A 23,235-nucleotide genomic window follows, 5' to 3' on the forward strand; every position below is an offset into this window, starting at 1 on the left:
AAAAGAGAAAGAACTTTGGTTAAAAGCCCATCCTGATTAAGAGGGAAAGTGAAAAAAAATAACATGGAAAAAAGAGGAAGCAGACAGCAATCAGAATAAATTAGAAGTAATGAGGTATAGAAAATTGATAAGGGAAGCTAAAGACATCAGGGAAAAATCCATATTTGGCAGGGCCAAGAATAAGTTTTTTTTAAGTATATCAGAAACAAAGGAAATAACACTGGTATAGACCATTACTAGATGGATATGGTAGCATTATGAATAATGATGCTGAAAAGGCAGAGCTATTCAATAAATATTTCTGTTCTGCATTTGGAAAGAAGCAGGATGATATACTCCTATTACCTAAGGATGATGAAGTACTTTCCAATCCATTAGTAACCGAGGAGGATGTTAGACAAAATCTACTATGGATAATCATTTTTAAATCAGCAGTCCCTAATAACTTGCACCCAAGAGTTCTGAAAGCTGGCTGAGGAGCTCTCTGGTCCAGTGTTGTTAATGTTTAATGTCTTGGAATACTGGGGAACATTCCAGAAGACTAGAAGAGTTGTAATGTACCAATACTGACAAAGGGCAAGCAGGATGACCTGGGTAACTACAGGTCATCCTAGCAAAATAATGGAAAAGCTGATATGAGACTCAATTAATAAAGAATTAAAGGATAGGAATACAATTAATGCCAGTCAACATTAAAAATAGATCTTGTCAAACTAACCTGATTTCATTCTTTGATGAGACTATAAGTTTGGTTGATAGATTATGAAAAGCACTTGCCATAGTACAGCATGCCGTTCTGATTAAAAAAATAACATCATACAATATCAACAAACCACATGTTATATGGCTTAAGAACTGGTTAACGGATTGAGCTAAAAATAGTTGTCAGTGGCAAATCATCATTAAATGGTGGTGGTGTTATTGGGGTTCTGCAGGGGTCCATACCAGGCCCAATACTATTTCCATCAATGATCTGGAAGTAAATATAAAATAACTATTGACAAAATTTGCAGATGACACAAAGATTGGCAGAGCAGTAAATACTGATGAAGACAGGGCAGTTATACAGAGCAATCCGGATCACTTGGTCAGCTGGGCCCATTCAAACAAGATGCATTTAATGAAGCCAAATGCAAAGTTATACATCTAGGAACAAGGAATGCAGGCCATGCCTACAGAACAGTGGCCTTTCTCCAGGAAAGCAGTTCCTCTGAAAAGGATTTAGAGGTCATAGTGGACAATCAACTCAACATGAGCTCCTAGTACAATGTTGTGGCAAAAAGAGCTAATATGATTTGTCGATATATAAATAGGTAGGAGTAGTGAGGTGATTTTACCTTTGTATACAGCATTGTCCAGACAAATACTGGAATACTGCATACAGTTCTGGTGTCCATATTTTAAAAAGGAAGTTGAAAAATTGGAGAGAGTGCATAAAAGAGCTCACAAATGTTGTGAAGGCTGGAGAAAATGGCTTATAGTGAACTTAATTGATTTAGTTTATCAGAAAGAAGACTGAGAGGTGACTTTATTAGCATGTGTAAGTATTTTCACAGGGAGAAAATACCAGCTGCTAAAGGGCTCTTTATTTTAGTCTTATTAAACCAACATAGACAGCCAACATAGCGCTGTCCACACCGGCGCTTATGTTGATGTAACTTATGTTGCTCGGGGTTTTTTTTTCACACCCCTGAATGACATACGTTTTGCTGACATAAGTAGTAGTGTAGACTTGGCCTTATTTTAAGAATAGGTAAAAAAACTGGCCTCTCAAAAACTGCATGGTAACCATTGGCAAATAATGATTATTTTTTTTGGTGGTGGCCACTATCAAATCCCATGCCAATATTTGCATGTGAAGGGGTGAGTAATGGAAGGAGATTTATAAAGGAGTCAACTCTAAATTTCCTTTCTTTATGGTTAGTTTTATTGTAGTTAAGGCCAGATTCCTGCAAACACTTACATAACTTTAAGCATGTGGATAGTCCCATTGAATCCATTGCATTTGCAGGATTGAGGCCTTAATTTGTTTTTAAGGTAGTAAGTCTCCTTTTAAAACTAATAATAAAAATGTCATGCATGATTGCTTTCTTACTGGTGCTTAAGATACTATTGTTTGGGCCTTATGCTCCCCTACACTTTCTTGTGTTTTTCATATGGAAAGAGAAGAATGTAGTCCAATTGCATGAAAAACATCATTGATCTTCCACTGAAATCAATGGAAGTTGTGCCCATTTCAGTCAGAGCTGTTTTTGGCCTATAAGGCCTGTTTTGTAAATGTAGGAATTGACCTACGTGCTCCTTTTGCTGTGATATATCCCACAAGGAGGTGGGGTGGGGGGAAAGAAGGGGAAGGGAGTGAGGAGATACAGATAGAAAAAAAATCTTCATACGAATGAGAAGTACCCCCTTTAAATTCCATGGAATCTGAGTTTATGGAGGAATATCATGCTCTAAATCCATGGATCTTGAGGCAAATTTTTGAGTGCCTGTCTCTCCATACTGGTTCCTGTCCTCCTCCTGCTTTGAGGACCTGTGGTGCTTGGCTGCCCCAGTGATTTATCATCCTCTCTGCCAGTGCAAAAGACTCAGGTTGGAAGGTTTGCTGCTTAGAACAGTATTAATCCCCTGGAAATTTCCTCTTGGGGAAATCTGCTGCAGACAGCAGCTATTCCCCAAGTTCATCCTCATGAAGCCATACTATTCCCTCAAACCTCCAGGCAGCCCACCATTTGGTGTCCTCGCAGAGTAACTTCCATTGGCTTATGGGAAGGGGAAGGAGTGTGTCATGGTGTCTCCTTGTCCACTGGCTTCACAGCTTTTCAACCCATTTTCCTTTCCTTTTACTCCCACATGTGCTGTGTAGCAGAAGGGGGAATCTAACTTTATAAACTTTTCAGTATTTATCAACCCAATGGACCATAACAGCTTCTTTGGAGCATTGCACTCTTCTATGTGATGACCTAGTTAAGGTCTCGCTAATCAGTAGAATTTTGGTTCCTTAACAAGCCAATTCTTAATTGACATGATAGCCTCCTTGGTGGCTGTTTCAGCCTATGGCAGGGTGCTGAATTAAAATATTCTCTTTGCAGTTTAATGCAATCTACTAGTCATTCCATATTTCTCAAGCTCATCTTCACCCCATCTTTCAGCCGCTCAGAAGAGTGCATATTATTACAGAGATACAGTCGAGAAATTACATTTTTTAAATGTGTGCTTTATTTTTTAAACCTGTATAAATAAATACAAAATAACAAAGAGGTTTATGTTTACTAAACATTGCATTTGATTGTATGACATTACACAGTGTGTGTCACAATAGTTCAACTTGTAATTGTGTCCTTTTAGCTGTTGGTGCATAATTCTATAACTTGTAGGATACAATTAGTCCTGAAGCTGCATCCAGCCACCCTTTTAGTGGAACCCCTGAGTGCTTACAATTGCAAAAGTGTGTTAGGGGAGCTATTGAGCCACAATAGCTGAAGACTGGGAATTTCATCAGAGCAAAAGAAGAAGGGGTTGGGGACAGTGTGTCCATAAGGAAAAATATATTCAAGTAAATTCTGGGCTTTGAAACATTTTTATTTCTGATTTTTCCCCCCCTTTGGCAAAGTTTAAAAAAAACCTCTAAAGAAATTCAAAGTGAAGAGATATCACGAATTCATTTGATTACACTGTTCAATTACCTGATTCTTTTTCATGCTCCTTGAAAAGGATGCTAATGGCAAAGCCTCCCATGGCCAATATTTATTTTTGGCACTCTTTAGCAGAGTTGGATTACATTTTTTGTGGGGGGGAAATATAATCAGCCACTTGATGCAGTACTAGTCATCCAAACAGCTCATTATTCTCAGCCCGGGAAGGTCAACTGCCAAGGTCCTAAAGAGGTACGCTGGGGTCATATGCATTATTTCTTTCTTCTTTATGTATTCTGTACATCTTGCCAGTATTCTCTTTAGATGGATCTGAACAGAGATACTTTATCTTCACAATTAGACATAGTGAAATTATTTGTTGGGAACAGTTTGTTCATTTTATTTGGCCTATTTTTTATAAGCAAATTGCCCACAAATAGATTCTCATTTCTACAATTTGTTCATTATTCATAATTGTTAAATGAATAGATTTATGAACAAATTTGGACCTCTGGAATGTTTGCAAGCAAGTACTCTTTCAAGCAATCAGTTTTTGGTATTTGCTATTTGAGTTCTGTGCATGGTCAGCTAAATCATGTGCTATGGTTTATGTTTGCTGATTGGATGACCTAACATATCAATAGGCGCTATGGCAGTACCTAAAGAAATAACTGAGGATTTGAATCTGAGAGCGAGACAGAGAAAGAGAGTTAGTTGGAGTTAGTTCCGTGAGAGAGACAGTAGCAGGAGGTAAACAAGTCTAAGAAATTTTAGGACTTTGAAAAGATTTTCTTGTCCTTTTTTGCACAAGCATGAATATTTGGTAAAATATGGTGGAGCCCAGATTTGTAAATAGCTGGACTCTTTCCTTACTGAGGGATAGAGAAAGCTATAACCTAGATTTATTGGATGTCTGCATTGAGTTCTCTCTTGTCACATTCACACCAGGTAATTGGTGTTGCTGTGGGCCTCCCCTTTCCTGACAGGTACTGCTGCTTGCTGTGCTCTCTGCCCCCTCCTGTTTTTCCCTGTTGATGGAGTTAGGGCTGATGGCTTTCATTCCTTCCAGCAGCAACTTGAAATCAGCCTGATGGGTATCCTTGTTACCACAGAACTATATACACTTTAGAGGTTGTTCCATAGGGCAGTTGTGTCTAGACTGATTCCCCAACTGACTTGATATCTGGCCACACTGCAAGCACCTAGCTCCATGGCTTGGGCTGAAACAGTTAAGAAATGACTTCAGATCAGAGATTCTTCTGCAGTGGCATCCCCTTTCTACCTATCTTAAGCTTCTCTTAATTGCTCATGCTGAGTGATCACTCAGTTGTGTTTATTTCGGCCACTTTTTAAGAAAATGTCCACTGATTTTGTGTGCCTCAAGTTTTGGGCACTCAAAAGGGCTGGTAGACAACTTTCCATCAATACTTTTTTTTTCTTCATGGAAAACTGGGGTTTTGACCAAATGAAATTTTCTGCAGAATGTGTCTGTTTCCTCAAAATTTTTAATTTTTGATCATAAAACTGGAAGGATGAAATCTGAAAATTGTTGGTTTTCAGTTTTTTTTTTATTGAAAAGTCAAAAATTTCTCCTGAAAATTTCAAAGAAAGCAATTTTTTTCATGTTTGTTGATATTTTCAGTGGGAAAAATATTTTCCAGCCGGCAGGAGTATTTGCCATAGTCTGATTTTCAGAAATACAGAAAACCCCAGGTTCCCATTGACTTCAGCTGGATTTGTGAGTGTTCAGCACCTTTGAAAATCAGGTCGTAGGTACATGAAGTTAGATCCCTAAAATTCATGCAATTGAATCAGAGGCCACTTTTCAAATCTGAGCCTTTGTTTGTTTTAAAAATGGTTTTTCTCAAATTCCTATTGTCTTCCTGTCTCTGAGACCCTCATTTGCAAACACACAAACCCAGTAAACATAGGATGGGTGGGTGAGCACTTGTAGTGCAAATACACTAATTCATGCATGAAAATACTTGTTCACACACAAATAAAGTTTTTTTCAGCAAGCAACTGTGAGAACAAAATCTTGTCACATGACTCTCAGGGGGGTTGCAAGGTATGAAGCTAAAGGCTGAGTGCCATCACGTGCTAGAGATGTGCAGGCATCCAGTACAGGTGTCTCTGTTACTGCTATATAAAACATTGTACAAGTTAAAGAAAGACACAGCTGGGTTTTTTTTGTAAGTTTTTTTAAAGAACACTTAAAAATAGTTTCCTTTAAAATATTAGCACTGTGTTTTCATTTTTTTTTAAATGAAAGGTTAACTAAAGGCCTTTTGCACTTCCAAGTAGGTTCCGGTTGCTTCTCTTTCAACAGCTGATAACCTCCTATCCAATGAGGTATTCTAGGGATACATTTCTTGTAGTTCCAACTGTTCGAGTCAATGTTAAGACATACCATCAACTTAAGAGGAGAAACCGATAACCCTACACTCAGCCTTGGCAGCTAAGTGAAGGAGGATCTGATTTTTTAACATTAAAAGCCAAATTTTCAGCAAGTGTAAAGCTTTATAGTTCCAATGGAGATATACTGATTTATACCAGCTGAATTTATGGCCTTTTAATTTTAAATATATTTAAATTTCATCTCTTCACCTGCAGCTAATTAGTCACCAAGAGTTATTTATTGAAAAGAATTTTCCCAGTCACGTTTTACATTTTTCCCTCTTCCCAGTCCCCCAGTTTAAAGTGGGGGTAGGCTATAAAAATCAATCATTTAAAATTCTTACCTTGTTTTCAGCAAGCTGATGAACCAGACCACCTGAAGATTTGTTCAGGGCTGTGAGTATATTTGAATGTTCTTCTCTGCTTCGCTTTTACAGCATGCTCTTCTACTGTCTTTTCTAAAATAAATCTAGGTGTTTCTTGATTTCACTTTTTGTCTCCATTTCACCTGTCTTTCCTGTCAACTACCCATTTCAAACGTGTGTTTGTTATCCTTTCTGTGAAACACTTATCCCTAAATATTCTTATATATTTTTCATTCCATACATTGTTTTAGACTTAGTACCTTAGTTTTTGAACCACATACCGGGAGGGGGAGGAGAGGAAATGAACTCTGTAAGCCTTGAAATCTCTTATTACATCAACTTCAAGTTTCTCTTTTCCCAATGAGAACAAGCCCAGTTCCTTTAACCTTTCCTTATAAACCAGTTTCTTTAGGCTTGGCTGACACTGTCCGCAAGGCCGTGATCTTTCCCTCATTGCTGCACAAGGTATTTCAAATAGCTAAAGTGGCATCACCTCTTTTGTTTTGTATTCCATTCCTCTGCTAGTGCCACATTATAATAGTCTGTTTGTCTAGAAACTACATATGCATGTACACAGGTAATAAACAATAACAAGGTGTGTATTGGACATACGGCTTTGAAGATTTCCCCAGAATAACTGAAGTGAGCTCCACCGTGTTAGTTACCCATATCGGAGGCATGAGAGCAGCACAGTGTCTGACTTCCCATGGGAGTTGCAGTAGGGATGCTCACAGTAAGAACAGGTGAAGCAATCAGCAGAGATGGAGAGATTCAAAAGTCACAGTAAGAGTCACGGTATGTTGAATTGTATAGTGATGTGAATAGGCAATGCTGGGGCAGCTCACAATATGATCAAATAAATAACACGCTGAGAAGAAGAAGAAAAAGGGGAAAAAAAGGGAGAAATTCAATTGCAGATGATCCTGACTCAAGAATCTTCTGAAAGAACTGACATTTCCCACTTCCTGTGACAGGTAATGTACCACATAGATTCACTTTTCAGCACAAAAAAAAATTGATGACATTTAAAAAAAACAAAAAAAAACCAAACCCATCCAGCACATGAATATTTTATAGGGAAGATGTAGGTTTTAAAAATGTTAAGTCATTTGCTTCTTTAGAATTTAGAATCCTCAATATATCCTTTATATATATATACAAAATAAAAATCCTTTTGCTAGGATTCTAAATCTCTCTCTCTTTCTCTCTCATTCAATGATTAGAATACAGCTATTTTGAAAGGGAATAATTGGTGAATGAGTTTTGACCCAAAGAATTATCAGATTGTTCCTTCATTCCAAATTATGTTATAAATATCAGTGAGGAGTTCTGTTTTGAGTTCTCCAGAATTTAGTTCTGGATCTGGCTTCAGATTCTGAGTTTCCATATTTTACCCAAAAGTTCAGTGGTGTTAAATCTACCTCTGATTTAATTTTATACATGTTATTTATATAGGCAGCTATGAAATTTGATACCACATACAATGAGAGTCAAGCTGGACCATCTTCTATAGTTACCAGTACAAATAAGAGAGAGAATTATAGACTTTTTTTTTACTGTATAAATTATGTTAGATAATCTTAGTATATGTTCCAGCTCTATATTCTACACACATACTCAAGCAATACTGCTATCTCCTTATGCTCACCAATGCATCCTTTCTCTTTCAAACTCAACAGCTTCTACACCATTTCTATCTTGGTCACTTGATAGTCTGTTTATTTCTTCCTCAACACCTCTGGCTGTGCATCTGTGCATCCAGCTTCTCTTTTCCTAAACTCCTTGACAGCTTCCCTGTTGCTCCCCTCTTGCTGATTCATTACTGCTTGCAAGGCCACTAAGGTAGCTTTGCCAACCAACATTCAACACTGTATTGCTGGATTGGCTGTTCCTGCTACTCTTATCAGCCTGAGTTGAGTTGGGCATATGGGCTGAAATGTATTTAACATTTCATACTGCAATCTGTGTGTGTGTGTATAAATATTACATAAAGTGCATATGTATTTGTTGGGCATATGGTTATTAAATAATTTATCTGACAGATTTAACCACTTTTGTTTATAGTATCAGCAAACAAATTGGTATATTCTCAAATGCAGCCACTTTGTGAAAGCATTTGACTGATTTTTTTTGCACACTCTTTATAACTGTCCGCAGATTGATTATTGTGAACAGTGCTCTGTAAATATTTGGCATTTGTTATTCAAGCTAGATTGATCAGTTGTGATAGGACAGATAAGTCACATGGTATTGCTTCTGTTCCCTGGTTGGACAGTGTTCAAATACTTCTGGCACAAATCTTTATATGTATACATTTAAAATTCTGATTCCATTCAAACTCACTGATGCAACTTTGAAATTTGCTTTCTGGGAACATTTGTGCCCGCTCAATTCAGACACAGATTGGAGTGCACATGGCCAAAGAGAACATTTATGGAATACTTTGCATACCTTTATACTACTTGGCTATATATGCATGGGATATGACAAATGGCAAGATAGCTCTTTAGCTATACAACTCTTTATCTCCTTTAGGGGTAAACTTTAAACTGGACCTATACCAGCACCTGTGTGTGTGTGTGTGTGTGTGTGTGTGTGTGTGTGTGTGTGTGTGTGTGTGTGTGTGTAAAATTTCTTATGCATCTGCACTTCCCACACACAAACACCTGCTACAAAGGGAACACTTGTGCACAAGCTTGTTATCTAACACCAGCAAGTATTTATATTTTCACCAATAAAATAAACCCAGTTCTTTCTAATGCGTTCTCTAGGTGCAAATGCTAACACTTGCACATCCTTAAATGGTGAGTGCAAGTGTTAGCACACAGCTATTTCTATGTGCACAGGAAATTTATGCCTTGTTTATGTGTGCAAGTTACTTCAATTGCTCATGCAAATCAAGTAATTGCACAAGTGACTAATTATGGTAATTTGGTAAAACTATCTGATTTGCATGTCCTAACATAAGAATTGCACATGAAATGTGGGCATGTCATTTGTGCACAACTGCACACCTCACTTATTTAAAAATCAGATCCAGTGTGCCTACTTCCTAAAGATACGACTGTAGGCAGGAATGCGTGTTTCAGGAATAATATATTAGTACATTAAAAAAAGGTATTATTAGTCAGTTACATGCATGGGGAATTAGTCACACAGCTCTCGGTAACGTTGAGGGGAGATACTCATTAGCACTGTACTCAAATTTTGTTCCTTGAGTTCCTGAAAGACGATGTAGCCTCTCTTTCATTAGATTAGCAATCAGAAAATCTATGGGGTTTTTTGTTACCACCAGAATTTCTGCCATCCAGGCATGAAAATCTAGATTTTAAGATAATTTGATAAAGAATAATTGAAATGGACTAGAGCAGCAACGGTAACTAAGTTGATCAATCTACTTCTGAATTTGACATTTGACTTCCATACTCACAATCTCCATTTAAATTCAAGTGTCCAAGAGCAAAACTCTGGCAGTCAAACCCTCTGCAGCTCCCAGACTTGCTGCTTCTCATTGTGTCTTAGGCTTGTGTCCGGCTCACTTGCTCTTTTGAGCAGACATTTTTTTCAGATGATTGCTGCACCCAGGTGTGTCAGAGCAACTGCTGCTAACACACTTTTCACTCAGTGTAATTGTTTACTTCAGTTCTGAAGCAGTCAGTCCAAATGGACCTAAAGGAATAATAATCAGCTTAGGGAAAGCACTGAGGAAAACTGGCTTCTGGCTTTCCAGTGATGGTGGGAGTCTCTGAGCAGGAAAAGGAGGGAAGGTGAATAAAGGTGGTAATTACTGGGCAGATTTGAAAAAGAACTCAGCACTCAACGGCTCCCCTGGTCATTTCATCTAGGTGTGTAAATGGGAGCTGAGCCATCTGAAAATCTGGCCACATACGTTAAATGACAATGCTTTACGAATCAATGACTGGCCTGTGTGTGTGAGAGAGGGAAGAAAGACATGCACAGGAAGAATTCACAGCTGTGAATGGACAGGGATCTGCCTCCATGTCCTCAGTGTTATCAAACGTCAGGAGGAATGTGTATCTCAGGCCTGGGGATGTTGGTAAGGAAGATTTTAAGAGCAGTCCTTTTGGCAATAAGGGTGGTACCATTGTTCAGGCCATCAAGATAACGCTGCATTTTGAGCCACTCAAACAAATTGCAACTTTCTCCAGATTTTTATTTTAAATAATTGATTAATTGGGATTGGGCTGGAATTCTGCTGCGGGAAGTGGCTAAGGCAAAGGAATAATACGATTGTTTATATTTAAAGGACTAATCCTATGAACATGGAGGGACCTGCCTGCTATGGAGTTGTCTTTGTTCCATTGTACCGAGTTATGGGGACTCCGTGTAGATAGTGAATGTCCCAGTGCTGCTGTTGGGCTATGTTCTATGAGGGCCTCTTATAGGTAGGGCCCGAAATTCATGGTCCATTTTGGTCAATTTCCCAGTCATAGGATTTAAAAAATAATAAATTTCATGTTTTCAGCTATTTAAATCTGAAATTTCATGGTGTTGTGATTGTAGAGGTCCTGACCCAAAAAGGAGTTGCAGGGGGGTCACAAGGTTTTGTACGGGGGTTGAGGTACTGCTACCCTTACTTCTGTGCTGCTGCTGGCGACAGCGCTGCCTTCAGAGCTGGGCAGCTGGAGAGCAGCAGCTGCTGGTCGGGAGCCCAGCTCTGAAGGCAGCTCAGAAGTAAGGGTGGCAATACCACAACCCCCCTAAATTAACCTTGTGACCAGGGGGCAACTCCCGTTTGATCAGAACCCCCCAACTTGAGAAACACTAGTCTCCCCCCCCATGAAATCTGTATAATATAGGGTAAAAGTACAGAAAAGACCAGATTTCATGGGGGGAGACTAGATTTCATGGTCTGTGACGTGTTTTTCATGGCCGTTAATTTGGTAGGGCCCTACTTATAGCATGAAGAGGCCAATGGAGGAAAAGTGTGTGTGTGTGAGAGCGAGAGATCCACTAAGGCCACCAGAACTCAGTAATTCTACTGTGCAGCCTTGTGGGAAGATCCCTTCTCTACCTGGTCCTCATGGAGAACCTAGTGCACAGATTTAAGATTTGGCCAGATAAATCAGTTTCTTAATTAGGGGACAGAATATGATTCTGCAGCAGTTTGGGAGCACAGGAAGCAGAGAGCGCAAGAGAGAGGGAGAGACATTTTATTTTAGGCATTGGCTATACATTGAGATTTGTTATACAAGTGTTTTCCTAAATTAATACAAAAATAGTAACCAAAAATCACCTGAAATTTTGCAAGACATTAATTTACCACATGGATTAAGACTTTTGAATATCCTGGAGCTGGAAAATTCAAAATGACCTAGAATTTTTTGTATCTGTTTCCCCCCCAAACAAATGGTTGTGAAGATTTTTAGAAGGCAGACTATCAGAGACAAATTCAAGTCTAAGAAATATGTGCCTCCCAAAAGGCCACACAATACATGCTTGCAAAGGCATCATTATTGGGCGCCCATCCTTTGCATAGCAACAGCTAGAAGTGTGGCTAAACTATGTAGGGCTATGTGTGTGTGTGCACGCCTAGGTGCCACTGCTGGATAAGGGGGCATATCTGCAAAAATATGTGAGCCATGCCCCATGATTCAGTGTCGCAGTCAGGAGCACCTCTCTGCATCTGCAGGTAGGCAAGGCTTGTCAAGCAGCCTCTACCAGGGCTCTAGCAAGGATAGGATCTGCCCTGCACTTCCCCTGTGGTGAATGAATTTCATGGGGGGTTCCTATGTGCAATGCTCTGCCAGAATTTAAACCTAAGGCCCCAATCCTGCAATCCGAGTCAGGAGGGTCGACCCCTGTGCCGATGCAGAGCCCCAGTTGGACAGGGGTCCAACTGTGTGGGGGTGAATGCAGGATCAGGGCCTAGACGTACACCTATGGTAGGTGGATTAGTTGTTAGTTTCCTGCTGATGCTACCAGTCTGCTTCACCAAAGACCTAGTGGGTAGTCAGTTTTCATGACTGGAATTGAAATGAATAGATACTGTTCCTAATTTAAGAACATTCAAAGGTAGATAACTTTATCACTAGAAATATTTATTACCAAATTTAAATATTTATAAAAAGAAAAAGGGGGAAAAATACATCTTGTTTGGAGATAATACACCTCTACCCCGATATAACGTGACCCGATATAACATGAATTTGGATATAACGCAGTAAAGCAGCGCTCTGGGGGGGAGGAGGGGGGGGGGCTGTGCACTCCGGTGGATCAAAGCAAGTTCGATATAATGCGATTTCACCTATAACGTGGTAAGATTTTTTTGGCTCCCAAGGACAGCGTTATATCGGGGTAGAGGTGTAGTATCATTTGATACTTACTGCATTAAGTATTGATATCTAGTAATACTGTACAGGAATTATTTGGGGAGAAATCCTCTCCACTTATGCAAAGACTTTAAAAAAGTGGGGAGGGGGCTTACCGTTGGGGTCCTGCAGCAGTCACTAATGCAAGGAGCACGTCTTACACTTTCCCCAGTGTCAAGTATCAGAGGGGTAGCCGTGTTAGTCTGAATCTGTAAAAAGCAACAGAGGGTCCTGTGGCACCTTTAAGACTAACAGAAGTATTGGGAGCATAAGCTTTCGTGGGTAAGAACCTCACTTCTTCAGATGCAAGAAGTGAGGTTCTTACCCACGAAAGCTTATGCTCCCAATACTTCTGTTAGTCTTAAAGGTGCCACAGGACCCTCTGTTGCTTTTCCCCAGTGGGTACCTCAGCCTGGTCTCCAAAATCTATCCACACTAGGATAGCTGGAGCCCTTCCATTGTGCACAGGGAGCCTGGACTCTTTATCCATGCCCTCTGCTTCCAGTCCCTACAGCCCCATGAAGTAGAATTGTATACAAGGCCTACTGTGGGAGGATTTGGCCCGTAGGAATTTTATCTACTTTCAAACTTTAAGAAACAGGAAACCATGTATCTGTTAACATTTGAAAGCTAGAAATAACTAAAGTTTTTCCCTTTGTAGAACTCAGCCTTAACAGAGGGCTTTGCTTCTCTCTTGTTTAAGGATGTGGGCATCATTCTTAACAGGGACTGTCAGGTTGTGACATTGCTTTAACTATTTTACTTTTTTTAAACGAAGGAAATCAAATTTTTGGTTGGGGTAGGTTGTGGCAACTGGCAGGAAGGAGGCGAGTGAATCCAGAACAGCATTTAAAAATACAAACTGTCACTTTACAGCCTGCCACTTCTTCGTCCATTTTGTCTGAATTCAGCCCTGGATCAGGAAGGCTCTCAGATCTGAAGCAAATGCTGGTATGTTTCATAGACATATCAAGCTGCTTCAGTGATGCACTCTCCCTTTAGGCTCATAAAACTGACCTCACTGAGCTTGTTTGTTTTTGAAAAGGAGCTGTTCCTTGCCGGACAGGTTTTCCTCAGCTTTCACAGTTCTAATTTTAATCTAACTAGAAAATACTCTGATAAAGCTTTGGGCAGAAAATTCTGCCCTGGCCAATTTCTGTTTGCAGTGAAATTATTCCAGATGTTCCAGTTTTTCTCTCTCAGTGTTTTCCCAGAATGGAATACTTGTAAACTGAAAAATGAACTCCTGTTAAGCCACCATAGGGAATAATCTTGCAAGAAAGACTAGACTGAACTTGACGGTCATTTGCATTTAGGTTTTTCTTTCTTTCTTTCTTTCTTTCTTTCTTTCTTTCTTTCTTTCTTTCTTTCTTTCTTTCTTTCTTTCTTTCTTTCTTTTTACATACTTGTCCATTATCAGAAATTTGTTCTGAACAATAATGTATTAAATGGAAATTTTAATGTTTGTAATTTATGTTCTGAATGGAATGGTAATCATATATAGACCTGTTTAAAATAAAAAGTCAGAATAATATTTTATTATCCTCAGATAAAGCTATCTCATTTAACTTTCAGTCAGTGCCTGACAGTAACACAGTGTTGGACACTGACTGAACTTCCCCCCCTGCCCCGGAAAAGGGATCTTCTGTACTGCAGTTAAAAACACAGTGAAACCTGTGGCAAGGGATCACTCAAGGGTGTGACAAAAACTGGTTGCTTAAACTAAGATGGCTTTCTAAAACAGGGTGAGCAGAATTTTACAGGCACTTGGGGTTTTGTAGTTGTTTGTTAAGGGTAATCTCTTGTGCAGGGTTAACCCCAGCTCTGGGTTGGTATATGAGCCTAAATTATACACATTTTAGTCGATACTGTGGTGAATATAGCCTGCCTTTGGCCCAGAGCATCCTAAGGAATCATCCTGGCTCCCTGACTGTGCCTAGCCTCTTTCTGAAGGTGGGGAATAGAAGTGGAAGGGTCAGGATGAATGTATGTGTGAAAATTCTTCTGAGTCTCTCTGAGGAAGTGATGCTGCAGAAGTAGCTCCTCCCTGACCTTCCCAATCTCTGATAAACCCAGGCAAAGCCCCACATGTGTGTACCCCCAAACCTCATTACATGGAGTTTTCATGGTGGGGTTTTTGAGGGGCTGAGGGGAATGATATCACTTTGTGTCAACACCCTCTCTCCAGCAGATTTTGGGACTAAAGAGTAGGTGTTCTAACTTTTTTTAACCTTCTTTCTTGGAGATATCAAAAGGCCCCATTTTACTTAGATTTAATGAGAGACCTATGAAGCTGCAAGCTTGAACACCCATCTCTTCCCTCAGGAGCACTTAAAGATAGCCCCAGCTATTCATTTAACTTAAATGTAAAGAGGTTTATAATAGTGTATGTTAGTAAATCTACTGATAGTTACACTAGCTTTTAAACTTCAATAAATAGGTATTTATCTGTTGAACAGTTCTAATGAAGAGTAATTAAGTGTTATTTGGATGACAATAATGACTGTCACATAAAATTTGAAATAAATGTGGATCTGGGGACCTAATTTAAAGACTTACATCAAGCTCAGAAACAGATATGAAAAATTGGACCTTCCAAAGGACTCTCAAAGTTCAGCTCACAAAAAGCAACAGTGTGCTTAGAGTTCTGTGGAAAAAAATGAAAGTGGAAGTGAAACAGGTAGACAAGAATCACACTTTAGAGTAGACAATCACATGAAAAGTCTTGAATTTTTACTAAAACAAAGCTGATTTTCTATGCTCCCGAAACTCTCTCCATCTCCCAGATCTGGCTGGAAACTATAGGCCAAGGCTTGAGCCTCAAGAACATATAAAAAACAAAACAAACCCCCCAAACAAACAACAGGTCTGTAAAGTACCTTTCCACCCATCCCCAGGTTCTGTTGTCTTTCTACTGGCCTGAGGATGTCTGACAGTTTTTCTGCCAAGAATGAAGTTGCATTAGAGCTTCCAGTTGCTCCTACATAGTCATCAAACTTTGCTTCAGGGTAAAAGGTCTGAATTTTTGGCTAAGCAAAAGGTTGTAAGAAATATTTCTTTGAAAATTAAAATTCACAAAATGGAATCTGAAGATTTCACACAGGTCTAATGGGAGCCATTTTGAATTAGTGCTAAAGAACAGTACTATGCAGTGATGGGCAAATCACCAATTCATTACAACGCATGCATTAATCATTGTGTAACACATGCAGCCTCCTGAAACCAAAGCACACTCGTTAGCCCAAGCACACACCAGAAAACATCGGTTTGAGTTCCACGACCCATGAGTTAAGTGAACATTTTCCCAGTTATTGAAATACTTTCAAGTACTTTTACTTTCTGGACAGATGTTAACAGAGAATAGTCACTAGAACATCTCGCACAAAAGCCAGCTGCATGTTACTGGGTTTTAGTTGACTAATTTAGACTGCTCTAGCAAAACCAAGTAAATTAGCCTATGTGTTGGTATAAAACCTCACAACAATGTCCTGTGGTTCTTAAGTGGGGGTGAGGATGCTTCTTTATCCACATTACTCCACATCACAGATGCTGACATATCTATTGATTTAGAACACAATGCTCCAAAAAGATTCAGTAATGTAAAAAAAAAAAAAGTGGTGTTTTCAATAGGCCCCTTTGATACAGGCTCTTTGGGGAGACAGTTAAACATGACACTGTTAGTGTGGTCCTACCTTTGAACTGTAATATATAACTCGCGTTTGCGGTCTGCTGTCTCCTGGAAGAGCCCATAACTGTGAAGGCTATTGCTTTACAGCTACTCTAGGAAGATTGAGGGATTAAGTTATACATTATGTAAAACTACCCATTAATCCTCTTAGTGTGCATTACTAGTGAATGGCCTGAAAGAGACTCTTATTAAAGGAGCCCTAACATTCACTTTTCCTTGGTGACATTAGGTATTTGAGGTTTGTTTCATGGATTTTGGTGCTGAAATATTCAGTACACCATCTTTTATCTGCTGTTAGAGCCGTTGGTATATGTTAGTACAGTACTAACAAAACTACGGTTGGTAAAGCAGATCCCTTGTTTAACTAGTAGCAAGACATTCATAAAATAGAATCGTACATCTTCTAGCGTACCAGAGACACTGACATTTTTTGTTTTTGTTTTTTTAAAAAGGAACAGCTACAAAAACCGTGACTTTAAAAATGTTCTTGGGGATGAATTACATTTTAAAATAACTGTATTTTTAGAAAAGAAAATGATTTGTAACACAAATTTGTTCTGAAAGTGTCTGGTTGCTGCATACAGCCTTCTTCCCTAGTTCAATTTGCTTTCTGTTATACAAACTTGCATGCATGTTTTCATTCGAGGAAAAGAGAAAAGAAAAGTTCAATGTGATGGCTAAGACCTATCAGAGCTGACTCATTGAGCTGAATTATTGCTGTGCAGAAAGTTTGTAAAGCCTTTACCTCCGGATGAACACTGAGCGTTAGTTCAGCCTTGACAGTTGACCTTTCAATTTGATTGGGCTCAGCAATAATAATAGCTGTATCTGCAGTATAGAGAAGGCAGAACAGGGCTTAGTAACCCATCTTCCCTTATTAGATCTTACCTCAAGTGACTAAAATTCACACTCTTTGCGTGTGTGTATAAATTCTTTCACTAATAATACCTTTGTTATGGAGGCCAATTAATGTACAATTTCCCTCCCCCCCCCCCACCATTTTGGCTATTCTTGGTTTTAGTTTAGGAAAAGAAAAATCAAAAATCCAATATTTAGTCAATAATGATCTCTTTTCTCTCAATAAGACCTACTGTGAAAAGACAACAAACAAACAAGTCAAACTGTTGTAATTTGGTCAACCACTCGGGTACTATCCATATCCACCATTTCGACACACTCTATTTCCTCACGGTTTTCAGGATTCTTCTTCTCTTTCCTTTTTTTCTTGGATGGTGGCACAAAAGTCAGTATCACAGGTAAAATGGCAAAGCAGTGAAAGAAGGTGACTAATGCTATTAAAAACAAGCACCTGAACAGTGTACGGGTCAGATTTGAAGGCACAGCTGCAAGAGGAATCAGACCAACAATATAGCAGAGGTAGCTCTGTAAAATAGCTACCCCGTGCACTTCTAGGGCATTTTTTACCCATTTAGTTCTTGTGAAATCTTTGCCCAGGATAAAGGTTGATAACAGTGGCGCACAGTTGTCAATTGTATAATTAATCCCATAAATTAAGCACAACACAGAAATACAGTCCAGTTCCACTTTCCACAAGGTCATGAAACCTATGACTCCAAATTCGACTGAGGCAACAGTTAGAGTGAGCCAGACATTGATTAGAGAGTCTGCCACCAGGAATGCCGAGAAGAAGAGCAGAAATAAAGCACTGATGCAGGAATTTTGTAAGGGGGCTCCCACTGAGGAGGCGTAACGATCCATGTATACGAATGATGGATTGAAAACGATGAATTTCACCTTGGATGTGAGAGAGAGTTTCCTCAAGGTTTCCAGGAGATCATAGAGTTCTTCTCTCTTGGTTTCCATTGTCTTAGCCACCAAGAACATCCTTGAAGCTACTACATCAACTTCGTTGTTGTATTTTTTGGAAAAGATGATATCCTCTGAAAAATGGGCATACTGGGGGGCTTTCAGGAAAGAGTTCCTCAACATGTCAGTAAAATTCTTTTTGGGCAATCCAGTAGATATGTTGAGTTTCCTAAGATAATTTAAATAGCTCTCAAACCAAGATATCCTCACAAACCCTTTAGTATATTCTAGCACATCTTCTTGAACGCTTGTGTTCCAATATTCTATTGACTCATAGATATAAAACCCAATGACTGGGCTGTAGTTACTGAAATACTTTTGCTGGGCAGTAGTGTATTCAATGGTTCGTGTCGCGGTTGCTACGATGTTACTAAGGTCTGACCCTTCATTGACCTGCAGGTAGCCCATTAAGGCAAAGGAAATATAAATAAGGTAAAAGAGAACTACAAAAGGCTTGACGTAAGTGTTTGTTATCCAGTCACAGTAATAGCGTTTGAGGAAACACACCAAAAGATGACTTTCATAAGTATTTGTTTCCTCTGAATCGGTTGTGTCCTCGCTGAATTTGGCTGTCAGAAGAAACCTATACCATGCAGGCTTCTCTTGCAATACCTCTGGCTTTGGTACCTTTCTGCAGAAGATACTATGCTGGTAGTTGTTTTCTATGTAGCCAGTAAACACCAGGCTGGAACCATAAAAGGAGAGTACGTAGAGGTAGTTGAAGAAAATTGCAATACAGGAATTGCAGCAGAAAATCCTTGCTGCTTCAATGTTAGTGAAGGGACTGGCACCTATTCCAAAAGTGACCAGGTACATGGCAGTGGTGAGAGAAAAGGAGAGCATGGAGTCTGCAAACACAGCTGCAGTTCTCTCTTTAACATGTTGGTCTTCTCTAGTTTTCCTCCAGGAGGACAACATTTCAAAAGTCCCATATAACCCATGACCTAGAATAAAGAACAAAGCAAGTGTTTAAGGACTGTATCTTTTTAGTCAGGAAGGGCAAAACAGCATGAAATTTTTTTAACATGGACATGCTAAAAGGCACAAAGGAGTTATAATCGGCCCCCATTAACTTAAGTAGCAAAGGTCTTGTGGAATAAAAAAATATTAAGATTTTGTAAATTGCAGAAGCACATTAATCATGAAAAAAGCAGTTAGCAAACCCAAGTATCTTCATCATGTATTTTTGGTAAGGATCAACATGTGGAAGCCTAATGTCTTTGTAAAGAGTTCACTAGAGTTTCCACACATCAGTGTGACTGGGTTGGTGGTAACCAGGTAAAATATTTGTTTTTCTCAGCCATTGGTTTTATAGTTTTCAAGAGCGCCTGAGATGGAGGATGGTTTGAAATTCAATAAGTTTGTAATGTTTTCAGGTGGTGGGATCTGACTGGTGATTAGAACAAGCGATTAGGAACCAGAAGAGCTTGGGCATTATTTGGGTCTTCTTGCTGAAAAACTAGGAAAAAATAAAGTGAAGGAATGCTGTATCTGAGTTGAGTTTGTTGGGTGAATCAATCACAGACTTTCCCAGTCCCTTGCCATGTCCTCTGGCTAGAAAAAAGATAAATCATAGAAATGTAGCAAACAAAAAAGCATGAATAAATTTTACAAAAGCAGAAAGGCAGAATTAATGGGGATTATAATAAGCTTATATGTACAAAACTACATAATGCTTTATTTTTCTTACTTTAATGTGTATACTTACACAGTTTGTAAAACTAAATGCAGATCCATTTAATTTTTCACCAACCCCTAAATGTTGTAATTTATTTAATTACCTCTTAAAATAAATATAGTGTTCATGAAAGAGCTGAACTGTAAAACCTGGGGCCTGAAATCCTCTATTTAACCACAGAACAAATATAGGATTGGCAAAACGCATGGCTTTCCCTGTGTCTCTGGTTCTTTTGTTCTATATGCCCATTAAATCCTTGGTCTCTCTATTGTGACCTGCCAACAAAGGTATCAGTTCTGATGATGGTTTTGGTGATGTGGACATCTGCTCACTTGCAGCAGAACTAAACTGCAAACACAGACTCATTTCACATACATCACTAAAGAGCTATCAGATGGGAACGGTTATGAGACACAACTAGATGTATTTTAGAGGAGAAAAGTTCTGTAAAAATAACGCTTATAAATAAGTTGAAGTTTGTAAAATGCCAGCTGATTGATACCTAATCAATCCTAAAAATACACTCCTGGGAGGTGAGTAAGTACTAAACTGATTTGAAATAGGAAAACTGAGATAGAGTGACTCTACAAGGGGCACCAGTGTTTAGACTCAGGATTTCTGGGACAGTAGTCCTAGGCTTAGATCATTTGACAATGTCTTTGCAGGCCTTTACCAACTCCTTGAGCCCCCCAGGCTAAATTCTAAGCTAATTATGGGCCTGGGACTGGGTGTATATTCTGAACTGTATAGTTCTCACAGTGAAATGCACATTGGCTTCAGTTTGAAGTTTGCACAGAGATCAAATGAAAAATATGGTTTTTATGTAGGAACTAAGGGTGGGATTCATTGCAGCAGGGGGACTGGGTCTTACACTGTCAGGTGAGTGCTCTAAACACTAACCTGAAGAATCATGCTCACACTTTCTTACCCAATGACTCTTTAAGTGTTTATCCACAGTGGAACAGCTTCAATGGGAGAGATTCCCACATCAGAATATCCTATAGCTCAGTGGTTAGAGCCTGCAACCCCCAAGGGATCAGAGACCCTGTTCAAATCATTTCCCCACCTCAGCAGAGGGGTGAATTGAACATGGGTCTCCCATATCACTGGTGAGTGCTCTAACCACTCAACTAGAGGTTATAAGATGGGTGGTGGTGACACCACCTTCTCTGGCTCTTTTGTGTGGAGTGAGGCAGGATCTAACTCATTCTCTCAGAAACTGACTTAGGTGCTAAGTCCAGACTGCAGGGAAGTGCCTGTCTCACTGGTGAGCCATGAACTGGGATCCTCTTTCCTAGAGTCAAGCAGCTTAGGTGCCTGACTCTGAGAGGGATGGGGTTTAGGATACTCCCCTCTTGACAGCAACTCCCATTGGCTAGCTTAGGTGACTCATGCCTAACTCCCTTTGTGAATTTGGGCCTAAAAATTTAGTTAGTTATGATTTCTTCTTCTTGTTGCATTTGTCATTCAGTGGTAAGTCTTACCCTCTTTGGGCCAGCCACTGCATTTCCCTTTGTTTTTCTGCCTTTCCCTTCCTGCTTTCTCTGTGTTGCTTCCCCATCCCTGCCTTTGTGAGTCTACTCTGCTTTTTTCTCTGCATTTCTTTCTGTTCAGTAACGCCCAATTCCCAACCCAGTAGGCTTGCTTTGTTCTGATCTTCGTCCTCATTCCTTCCACTAACAATGTTCAGTGATTAAAACATATTTAGTAAGGGCACAAAAGTGTAAATTGGACTGTAATCATTGTCTCAGGGTCAGGGGCATTCAATCTCTGCATTATTGTTTCATACTGTCTGCAAACTTGGGCAGACACCTTTGCATTGATTACATTTGGTTCACATTTGGAAGGTTCTCTCTGCTGCCATTAGCGCTGAAAATTTTCTTAAAAAATAAATCGATTCTTGAGCATCTGTGTGTCATGAAGGCCAAATACATACATACCATTGGCTAGATCGGCCTGTGGGCTGTATGTTTGACACCCCTGCCTAAGTAGTTCTTATGTCACTCCCCTTTACATAATCAGAATATCCCCCAAACCGATGGGATAACCCTGGCCTTGATGCAGGCATTAGCATATCTATGTTTTGAGTTGATGGCATGGCTGTTCATTCTGGTAATAACGGAAAACAATGAACTCACTAGTCACAGATACTTTTAAACAAAAGAGAAATTTGAAATATGGAACTAAAATGAGTTAATGTAACTAGTGTCTTTTCTCTCCAGCATCTCTTATTTACAGTAACAGAGTGCTTGCCCTCATGCAGATCAGATTAAAAAAACCCCTACATCATGGAATAAAACATGAATATCCATTTTCTAGTAATATTAGTCATCTTTCCGATGAGGCATTTATCTTAATTTGTCCAAATATTGTTTTACAGCTGCTTCTGGAGGGCAGGTCAAGACTGTCAATTTGATAGCTAGTATAGTGCCCCCTATTAAAACTAATTGGGGATGCCAAAACTTCCCAGACATAGAAAAAGGAAAAACTACAATCAGTGACTGCCACCCCGTTGTTAATTATGTTTTAAATAGTTATGTTCTAGGTTCGGTAGGGAAAACTATTAAGCTTGCTTTCACTGTGTTCTTTGTAAAGACAGATTGACCTTTATTAAAAAGTAACAGATCACTTGCCAAAGCGAGGAATGAGAGGTTTAATCTCTTTATGGTTCCCATAAGTCCTGCAGACGGGCATGTCTGACTATTCCACACAGCATCATATTACAAATTACTTTCACCATGAGCTTTAGTTTGAACACATTTTAAAAAAAACTAATGCTTCAGCAATAATAAGGCCTTGCATAACAATTTCAAATAGAAGCATTAATTTGGCAGGCTTTAGTCCTTACAATACAACAAAATTTAGATATAGTTAAAAATGATGCAAAGTCTGATTTTTGTTTGTTTGTATGTTTTGGATAATAGTCATGTCTGATGACACTGACTTCTGATCAGGGGCGCTAGAACATTTTTAGTAGTGGGGGTGCTGAAAGCCAGACCCCTTACTCCTGTCTGTGCTGCCCCCCCGAGCTGAGGCTGGCAGCAGGGCTGTGTCTCCGGGAGGGGGGGACCCGGACATGGGTAAGGTGGCCGAGGCCATAGCTGGAGGCGGGCGTGGGGGTAGGAACGGATCCCCGGGCAGGGGCCTGCAGCTGGGACCCCACGTGCGAGGCCAAGAGCAGAGCCCTGGCCGGGTGCAGGGCCTTGGGAGTGGAGGCGGAGAGTGGGGGGGTGCGGCCAGGCACAGAGCCAGTGGCTGGGGAGCGGAGCGGGCGGGCCAGGCCCTGTGTGCGGGCCCTGGCCAGCAGTCGGGG

The 23,235-nt window shown here is 39.7% G+C and overlaps 1 protein-coding gene across 4 annotated transcripts in view; it reads right to left on the reverse strand.

Annotated features, from left to right (window-relative positions):
- Nucleotides 1–3,041: 3,041 nt before the first annotated feature.
- Nucleotides 3,042–23,235, reverse strand: part of PTCHD1 (patched domain containing 1) — a 59,158-nt gene continuing 38,964 nt past the window's right edge. Inside the window, exons 3-5 of one of the 4 annotated variants that reach the window (XR_010596027.1) lie at nt 17,163–19,188; nt 15,289–15,376; nt 3,048–7,265 (exon numbers count right to left, since the gene is read on the reverse strand). Coding sequence is in view for 1 of the 4 variants with exons in the window: in XM_024106901.3 (XP_023962669.1) it covers nt 17,534–19,188 (1,655 nt within the window). In the remaining 3 variants the exon portion in view is untranslated. Of the gene's footprint in view, nt 7,266–14,435; nt 19,189–23,235 lie in introns of those variants that run through there. The other 3 variants (XR_010596017.1, XR_006176598.2, XM_024106901.3) reach the window with 3 other exon arrangements.

This window comes from Chrysemys picta, chromosome 1 (genome assembly GCF_011386835.1).
Source record: "Chrysemys picta bellii isolate R12L10 chromosome 1, ASM1138683v2, whole genome shotgun sequence".
Classification (NCBI taxonomy): domain Eukaryota; kingdom Metazoa; phylum Chordata; order Testudines; family Emydidae; genus Chrysemys; species Chrysemys picta.